The sequence below is a fragment of the Cannabis sativa genome, chromosome 6 (assembly GCF_029168945.1).
Source record: "Cannabis sativa cultivar Pink pepper isolate KNU-18-1 chromosome 6, ASM2916894v1, whole genome shotgun sequence".
NCBI lineage: Eukaryota > Viridiplantae > Streptophyta > Magnoliopsida > Rosales > Cannabaceae > Cannabis > Cannabis sativa.
The window spans coordinates 68,283,995-68,293,832 of record NC_083606.1 but is presented as its reverse complement, the minus strand read 5'-3'; the positions used below and the strand labels follow the sequence as shown (position 1 = coordinate 68,293,832).

At 30.4% G+C, this 9,838-nt stretch overlaps 1 protein-coding gene across 2 annotated transcripts; it reads right to left on the bottom strand.

Moving 5' to 3' along the window:
• Window positions 1–2,930: 2,930 nt before the first annotated feature.
• On the bottom strand, window positions 2,931–7,665 carry LOC115725223 (transcription initiation factor TFIID subunit 14b). 2 transcript variants are annotated; one of them, XM_061117490.1, is made up of 6 exons: window positions 7,481–7,665; window positions 7,137–7,225; window positions 6,812–7,033; window positions 6,297–6,484; window positions 6,108–6,229; window positions 2,931–3,333 (listed from the first exon to the last, which is right to left on the bottom strand). In XM_061117490.1, the coding sequence occupies exons 1-6, from the start codon at window positions 7,586–7,588 to the stop codon at window positions 3,256–3,258; spliced, it is 807 nt and encodes a 268-aa protein (XP_060973473.1). In that variant the 5' UTR covers window positions 7,589–7,665; the 3' UTR covers window positions 2,931–3,255. The 2 variants fall into 2 exon arrangements, with proteins under 2 accessions (XP_060973473.1, XP_030510526.1); XM_030654666.2 differs by lacking the exon at window positions 2,931–3,333 and adding an exon at window positions 3,823–4,173 and having other exon boundaries at window positions 7,481–7,660.
• Between the last annotated feature and the right edge of the window lie 2,173 nt (window positions 7,666–9,838).

Genomic DNA, 9,838 nt, shown 5'->3' with positions numbered 1-9,838 from the left:
ATGTAACCTGAGCATCTCCAATGACTCTTTATAATTTTTTTTAGCTAAAACAACTAAAAGGTTAAAATAGAATCATTTTTATTATTGTTGCTTTAATTATGTTCTCTATTTTAGTTAGTATTTAATTATTTTAATAATATTTTATAATTTGAATTGGTTGAATAAAATTAATTTTATAAAATAATGAAAAAATAATAATATTTTTAATTAAAATACAATTAAAAAAATTAAGTAAAAAAATAGAAAACTTTCTTTATTTAGGTGTAGATGAGTCTTAAAAGCTAAAACATCACAATGATAGCTCTTAATCCTAAACTAAGTTTTAATAACCTTTAAGAAGATAGTGACAATAGTAGTAGTTAATATGACCTCCATAATGTAAAAGTACTATAACAAAGTAAATGTAACAAAAGGGTGAAGATATGTCACTAAAACCAAATATATATATATATGTATGCCATCATAATCTCCAATGGAATAAAGAGCTAGGGCTATCCCATGTTCTGTGAATGAGATTGATTTGAATGAAGAAAAAAAAAAACAGTTGAGAGACTGAAATGGCCCACCAATTTTGCGGTGCCGGGGAGAGCCAATAAGCTATGGAGAAGAAGAAATTTGTTTCAATTTTGGAGATGATGGTGACTTGGCATTTTGGGGGATTAGCACATGAACCCCATGTTACTCTTGCCCCCAAACCCTCTTCTAAGGCCAATTCTTCTTTTTCAAACGTCCTTATTCACTTACCCAACTTTTACCAAATGGGTAAAAACCAAAAAATCAAATAAATTAAAATAATAACTGTAACTGTTTCTGTTTGGAAGTTGGAATCTTTTTCTTTTGTTTTTGTTTGTTTGGTTGATGGAAAAAAATGGTAAAAAACATAAATAATATTACAAATATTTATAGTACATCTTTTTTAGTAGACCCTTTTAAGTTTTTTAATATCTCAATAATTTACAATGTCGAAAATAAAATTTAAACAGTTATTTATTGTGCATAAAAAAAACTCACATGTGCAAATAAAATATTTAAATTTTATTTTTAACACAGTAAATTATTTAAAAAAATATTAAACATTTTAAAAATAACTCTAAATAATTATAACGTAAACAATTATAAAAAAATTAAAAATAAAAATTTTCTCTAGTCAAACTAAATATGAATGAAGGGGTAAATTATAAACTCTTCAATGTTGAGAATCATGAAATTTTATCTCAAAACCAATTAGTGATGAGTAGAATAATTCATGTTCTAATATATAGTTCAATATTTTTCCATTTATTTTTACAATATAATCTAATACCAAATAATACTAACATAACGCGTTAATTAACATTGATAATGAGTGGAGTGTGTTTTCTGGTTTTGGTAATCAAATATTTTGTAGTGGATGAAAATATGAAAGGAAAAGTAAAAAGGAGATAAGTAGTGAGTGAGTGAGTGAGTCATTGTGTTGTGTGTTTCTTTCTTTCTTTCTTATTATTTTTAATGAGGATGTAAATAATTTAATAAATAAACAAATATAATAACTATATTATATATATGTTTCTAGTGTTCGAACCCACGTGGGTTGTAAGAGAGTGCTTCAAATATGGAACCTGGAAAGAAATACAATACATTGGGTGTTTATATATTGATGGTGTTGTGTCAGTCTGAATCCATTTATGGGAAACAAAGAAGAAAGGTTTGGTCCCCTTGCCCAAATTTACTTGGTCTCAATGCTCTCTCACTGCTTCACTAAATCAATTAAAAAACACTCTCCTCCTCCCTACCTGGCTAAGTTCCCTCACTTTCTAATCTAAATTGTACACTTCAATCCACATTATTTAAGATCATCATACATATGAATTATTAATATATTTGTAATGCTTCAAGATTTAGTTAACTAGTCTCATACTTACACAAAATATAGTAATACACAAATACGTTATTTTAGCTGCTTTCTAAAAAGATGACTTATAAGTTAACACGAGTCTTTCCAACGTGTTTTGTCATCACTCGTACGAAACTTGAGAAAACTTACCAGTAGGTCACTCATCCTAAGATTGCTCTAGATCAAACAAATTTAACTTTTGAGTTCTTCTTTTCAATAGCCCATCACTTAAAAACTCAAAAGTTAAGCATGCTTAACCTGAACAATCTTAAGATGAGTGGCCTCCTGAAAAGTTTTCTCAAAAAATGTACGAGTAACGACAGAAAATACTGGAAAGACTCGTATTGATTTGTAAGATCAATCGACATTCCAAGAAACAACTAAAGTAACGTACTCATATATACTGTATAGATATGGAACTACACATCTGTTACGCTATTTGATCACAAGGAATTATACAAGTAGAGATTAGTCTCTTTGGGACTCTATTTAGTGTTAATGAATTTGCAAAGAAACATTAACTCAAGTAATTAAGTGTGTGAGTATGCAATCTATCCATGATTCGAATTATATATAATTATGCTTAATAATTAGACAAAAAATCTAGTTTAGTTTCCTTGTAAAACTAACACATTAGAGTAATAATATATACACACATAAATTACATATCTAACCACATACTGATATGACAAATAATTTTAACTAATAATATTTATTTGAGATGGATCCCACCAAGTAATAATAATTTACAACATAAATGTGTGTCAAGATTGTACATGATATACATTTTCATGGTTACACACTAACACATTACACAAGATTAAATGTGAGAAAATAATGAAATAGCTATCTAAACTATATCCACTTAGTATAGTATTGTATGAACACAAGCATTGATGATGTCATTAAGAAATACAATAAACATAGTTAGTTTTGGCCATGTGGGTTTGTAAGGAAAAGAGAAACAAAGAAATGGTTTAAGAGAATAAAGAATTTGTATATATAAAGAATGATTTAAGATTATGAATGAGGTATAAGCCTATGTACCAAAACCAGCTAAAAAGAAGATTAGATGGATAAACATTAATAATTAGATAAGACTCCACAGTCTTATAAGCTTAGATACAGATTGGCAATAATGGAATTATTGAAATGAGTTTTTCTATATGAGAAAACTATTACTATTATTAGTACTACTTACTCATTTGGACCCCACTTATAAAAGAAAAATCATCAAAGGAACTCAGCGAGATTTAAGGATAGGGTCTCACTCTCATACCTGGTATGTGCCACAACACCAAATTATAATATAAGAATTGACAATGAAACTGTTCTTCAATGGAAACTGAAAGAAATAATATACATGCAAGGGACCCATCTGACTAGCCAGAGTGGAAATGACCCCATTTCAATTGATCATGACTAGTACTCATAGCACCCCCAAGGACTAAAGTCAGTACCTACAAGAAAGGGCCCTCAGATTTTTTCATTGAAATGTACTTAAATAGAAATATATTGAAGGTACATGATGAGAAGTGATGTAGTCTCAAAACCATGTTTATGAAACTTTATGGAAACAAAAGTAATTAACTTATAGATAAGGTGGGTTATAGTTGTTTAGAAGTTGAAACTGTAATTTAACAAGGAAAACAATAGAAGCAATTGGTAATTTCTGATGTACCAAAATAATAACATTTTACTTTAGCATTGTATTATCTTGGTATGATATCGCGAATCGCGGATGATAGGGAAGTTTTTTGTCCATGAAAATCCCTTAAAATTTGTTGTGTTGTCCTTCACCAGACAAGAGAAATGTTCATGAAATGATTTGTAGCACTCAATGACTTTGAATTTTCACTCTTAACTTAAGAAATATAGTCAAGGGCAATCAAATTCATCTTTTAAATTTTCAACATTAGATCATGAATCAGAATCTAATATCAGTAAAATTTTGAGGCCAACAACATAATCACACTGTAGTTTTCATTAACCAACAACAAACATAATCCATGATGATGAAGTACACATTTTCTTTCATTAAAAGAGAATGGTCAAATTATGACATGAAAGAAAGAATAGTAAAGAAGAGGAAGAAAAGAAAAGAGAGTGAAACTATGGTTTATTCCATTGTGTTGAGTTTATTGCTAATCCAATTTGAAGGGGAAAAAAAATCTCAAATACCAAAAGAGAAGTGTGGTGATTAATGTACAATCTTACTGGTCCGAGACAGATTTCGATAGTTGATTTTGACCATCGAGCAATCTTAACTGTCGCTTAAGCTTAGCAATATGAACATGAACCTAATACAATCAGGGAGAAGACACACTGTCAAATATTGGGTCTAACCATTTCTACAATTGATACTAACTTTTTTTTCCTTTTCATTCAGCAACAAATTTACTCCATGATGTTACAATAAGCACTGTTCCTGTGCAATGATACATGGTCTGAAAATGAGAACACCCCACCATACTTCCAACATTTGGAATCTATAACTATTCAATTTGACTTACTTTTGGATAACTCAATGATTGTAGAAAAGATATATATAATAATGATAAAACCCAAGAAGCTAAAGATCTCCTTAAAACTATACTAATATCAAGAGCAAGGATTGATATGCAGAGTCTTTGTTTTGTAAAGGAAGAAACTTTTCGAGGGTGGCATGATAATATCAACAGCAAGGATTAGCCAAAAATTGTTTCATGCAATAACCATTAAAGGTCGTTTTGATATAGTGAAAAGTTCATGACAATGGACACATAGACATGGGAATCTTTAGTGTAGTTTCCATCAAATCAATACAAGTTAAAAGTAAAAGACCACATTTATATAAGCACATTGAAGACAAGACAGGCAGGTGTGATGGTTGATTTGAGTAAGCTGTATGGAACAAACATCACATGCAAACTCATGAAACAATTATTTGAATTTAAGCAGTAGCTATTCTCCTCTTTTTCTAATCTCTGTTTAATTAAAGGGCCTACTGTATTACTTTGCTTTGGTCAATGAGCTTAATCGTGTTTCGTTTGTCAAATTAGACCTCTATAGGATTTCTCAATGCTACATCTAATGTATACAGATATTTGGAAATGTTGAGCTCTTATGTTAGTTGGTTTAATTGTATACCGTACGGCTTAAGGTCAAAAGAGCAATGATGGTGGTAGACACTAATGATTCTAACAAAGACTAATACATCAAGTTTTTGGTCAGTAATGTGATCTTTTTACAGATGAAACATTCAAATGCATAATCATTTTAATTATTTGAAGAAGTGTTATTATGACTTGAGGATTTTCTTTTGACTTTGATAACAGATTTCATCAAACTGTTTTTATCATGCAAGAGTCTCATTTTCTACTCTTCTTTAGACTATTACTAATTGTGGTCTGCTGTAAACTAATAGCATAAATCAATCAACCTTAGTTACTAGACAAGTCAACAGAGACACCGAATTTGTAGTGATGTCTTAAGCTCTGGCTACTTTAGAAATGAAGTGTCTCGGGTATTATAGCTATGCTGGAGATGGATTGGATATAGATTAGAACTTCCTAAAATGACGAAGAAAAGGATGTTGGTTGATTTGAAATAATTATATGAAGCCCGAACGACAACTCTCTAAAGTCCACTTATAAGGATTCTCAAACATTTAAACTCATGCTAAGTTTGTATCCTTTGGATGGAAAGCAAGTATTAAGATTCAGTATAATAGGAAATGCACAAATGATTACTAACTAAAACCCAATATTCTCTTGTCATGAGATAGTGAGCCTTTTTCTCCACTATATTGTTTCCTATGACAAATTGATTATGGAAATACAAATGTAACAGAGTAGACAACTGAACCTGCTTGGGCTACAACAAATTGGATACTCAATGCCAAAGCTCAAACACTTGCTATACATTTACTAACAAGACTTATGCATAAGGTTTGCTCTTCTAGGTTATTAACTTATTATTCTCTTTTAAAATGGAATGTTGTCTGATCTATGCATAGTTGCTATAGTTTTCTGTTCTTCAAATATTGTAGAATTAGGCATGGGGCCTTTTAAATTTCATCAGGTTTAGAGAGAGTAAATCATTGGCTATAAGAAATGTTATAGTTAAAGTGAATGATGAACAAATAAAAAGTATAGTTACCATCAATTGCACACACACAGAATTTAGCATATGAAAAACCCAAGAGGTTGTAATTAGACATCACCACGAGAAAATGCGAGAAGACCATTTTTACCTGCTGACGAGCTGCTGCGAGTTGCAATAACTCATCTGCTTCTGAGAAACTTGTGAACCATTGGCTTAGGGAGTGATCTTTGATGTCACCTCGCTTTTTTTTGCTATCAACTTCAGCTGGTACTGCATGTATTGAGGCCTATTTACTTATTCTTAAACACACGTAACAAGGAAAACAAGAAAAACATACCAGGATGAGGCAAAGTATAGCCTGCTGGTAATCTTGGGAAATTTATAGCTGGATTGTTTTGCACACGGGCTAGAAAAGCCTCGGAAGGCTCAGGGAACACAATCTCATCGTAAGATTCCACAACAACAGGCTTCTTTGTTGACATAGGACCAGATTCATCTTCTGGATACAACTTCAAATGATGATATCTATGAATAAGTTCACTAGAATTAATTTAAGCCTAATTGTTGCTCTTAATTCCTATAAAATCAGCACACAGTTCTGTAACCATACTTAGTAACAGTCAAATATTTCCCTTGAAACATATACTTTATTAAGAACTAATACCATTTTAACAGATCAAATTAAGGAGCTGACTAACCAGGTTGGCATATTGAAAATTAATATTAAATTCAAATCTGTCCTTCTATAAATCATTTCATCTTTGTTATTCTATTAACCTTTTTTCCATATGGAGCATTCACAGCCTGAAAAACAGAATAAATCCTAACAAAACAATGTGCAAAGCAACTTACAAGCTCAATGGCTTATCACAAACATCATTGTGGAAGTAAAGAGTAATGACAATTTCAAATTCACCCCATCCAGATTCTGATAACTCAAAGGGTGGTGTTTCCAAAATCCTTCTTGGATTATTGAAACTGGAATGAAGTTGAAAAACAACACTCTTTACCACCTCACCGAGATCTTCATTGGATGCACCGCGAACATAGACAGTCCACCTATGTGATTGGTGCCTATTCATACCAAAAGAAAAAATGTATTTTAACAGCTTATTTTCATGTAACAACTAAATCAAGTAATCAACCAATTGGGCATAACTATAAAAAAAACACTTACTCGCTTGCTTTCTTGCCAAGCCAGAATGCAATATTACCATACACAATTGGAAGACTGACTTCAACATCTTTAATTTTCTTACTCAAACTCTACATAACAACACACACAAACATCAATAAAATATAAACATTATGAAGAATATAACATAGCAATAATACTATAACAGGGAATTTTAGTTTTGGGTGAATCTCATTTTTTTTATTTTTTTTTTAAAAAAGGCTATCTGGGTAACTTTATTTCGTTAATATAATAAATGGGTGTTCATCAGAAAATCAAAATCGAAGCCTCAAAAAAAAAAAAAAAAAAAAAAAAAAAAAAAAAAAAAACAGAACAAAAATGGTGACCTTCTTTTCAGTACTGTCTTCGGATTTGGCCATTTCGTTGAGCTGTGATTTGAGCAACGGGGCATTTAAATCAGATTGATCTTGCTTCTTCAAAGAGGAAGTGCTCATCGTAATCTTTGAAAGTTAGTTCTTCCCGGGAATCGAAGAAATGCAGCGGTCAAATTCTGAGTATTCAGTCTGGAAGTACCTAGGGTTTTCATAGTAATCTTCTGCAAGAAGGTACATGTTCATGTTGTACATCAACGAATTAGTTAGTGACACGTCATTCGTTTAGGGGTATATTTGGTAGTTAAAAATATTAGTGCTCGTTGAATGACAATAAAACCCTTCAGTGAATGGAATGGCGTGATTGGAATGAAATAGTAAAAGAAGTTTATGTAAGGTCACACCGTAGCAGAATTCTGTTTTTTATTTGACCGTTAATATGACAGGTATAGCTTTTCCTCCAGTTTTTAACGAGGAGGAGTTGTCGTTTTTAGTTTAAAAAAAGAGAACGACACGTCGTTGCGCTGGCTTTAACTTTTTAGTTTTTTTTTTAGTTTATATATATATGGGAAATTCTACAATGCACCCCTTTAAATGGATATATTGATGTACCCTTATCTGTTTTAGCGCCCGAATTAACTTTTTAGTCAAATTTTTTCTTATGGTCATGTACATTATAGTTATTTAAGACATCCTGCAAAATTTTAAGAAATTTGGAAAAGTTAAACACGCCGAAAACTACGTTCAAACAGTGTATTGCACGCGTGACTATTTTATTTTATACGCGTGTAAAATAGACTGTTTGAGCATTATTCGGAATTTCTTAAAATTTTGTAGGTTATCTTAAATAGTTATAACGTACGTGAATATGAAAAAAAATTAGACTAAAAAATTTTTCTGGATACCGAAACAAGTCAAGGGTGTATCAGTACATCCCTTTTAAGGGGGTGCATTGTAGAATCACCCTATATATAATAACAAATTTTATTGTTGAAAATGAAACAATACATTGGTTATTAAACAATGAAGAAATTTCTTCCAACCAAGAAACTTCGTTTTCCATCTGTCGTGCATAATCTCACCATGTTCTGCAGTATTACCATTTCGCATTACATGTTGAAGATATACACTCGAAAAGACAGATAACAAGGACCTAGTAGAACTTAAAAACAGCTTCACGCAGACACAGCCTCAGAAAAAGAAAGGACTAAATGGAAGACAACTTCAGGATCACTCTCTAAAAGAAATAGAAAGACCCAACAATGAACAACTTTGGGTGGGAGGGGATCATCTTAGTTGCATGACAGAGAGAATCTTGTGCTTGTGAAAAAAGACTCCCTCAAAAAAGAGAAAATATTTTAATTGCAAAATAAAAAATATACATTTGTAAGGAAATATAGAAATAAAAAATAAAAATAATAATCATAATAAATAATTATATAAAAATTTACAAAATATTTTCACAACAAATTAATAAACTATGGTACCGTTTGGTAACACTTTTTTAATCAGTTTTCTGTTTTCAAAAATTGAAAAAGTGAAAATATTTTTTTTATCAAAATTTTAAAAACAAAAAAAAAAATCACTTTCAATCTTTTTTTAAACAGTTTTTTTTCTTAATCAATATCTTGGACTTCAATCAGACCTAGACCCAAATTCTACCACGGCCCTGGTGCAGAACCCGGCTTCTGACTTGAACCCAAATCCGACCTCGGACTTAGACCCGACGTAAATAAAATCAAAAAATTAAAATGAAAATGAACTTTACAGAACACACTTTTGTTTTCTGTTTTTAAAATTGACAAACAAAAGTGGTTACTAAACGCATTTTTATTTTTCAAAAGCAAAATTTTCAAAAACAAATAATTTAATAATTTAATAACTTTACAACTCTAATAACCAATAAAGTACAATTTTTTCAATAAACTAAAGGGACTTTTTCATTTTTACACTTTAAAATGGTTTTTTTTTTGGCATTTTTACGAAATTCTACATAGAAACTCTTACCTTATTGCAACTAGCGCTGCAACCTAAATTGCAACAAAAAATCGTATGAAAACCCTTATTGCAACTAGTGCTGCAACCACTTTAGAAACCCAAACTGTAAATTTAAAAAAAAAATTAAAAAATAATATATAAAGTAATTCCCTTGAACTAAAACCATCAAATGATAAAAAAGACTTTTATTTGGACTAAAAAAATATAAAAGCACGTAACTATTTTTATTTATTTTTAATTTTTTTTTGAATGTTTTAATTTTTTATAATATATATTTTAATTTTATAATCACTTTTTTTTTTATCTTCCGTCTCACATTAATAAAAAAAAACATTTATCAAACAATATGTGATTTAAATATGAAGACAAAAAATA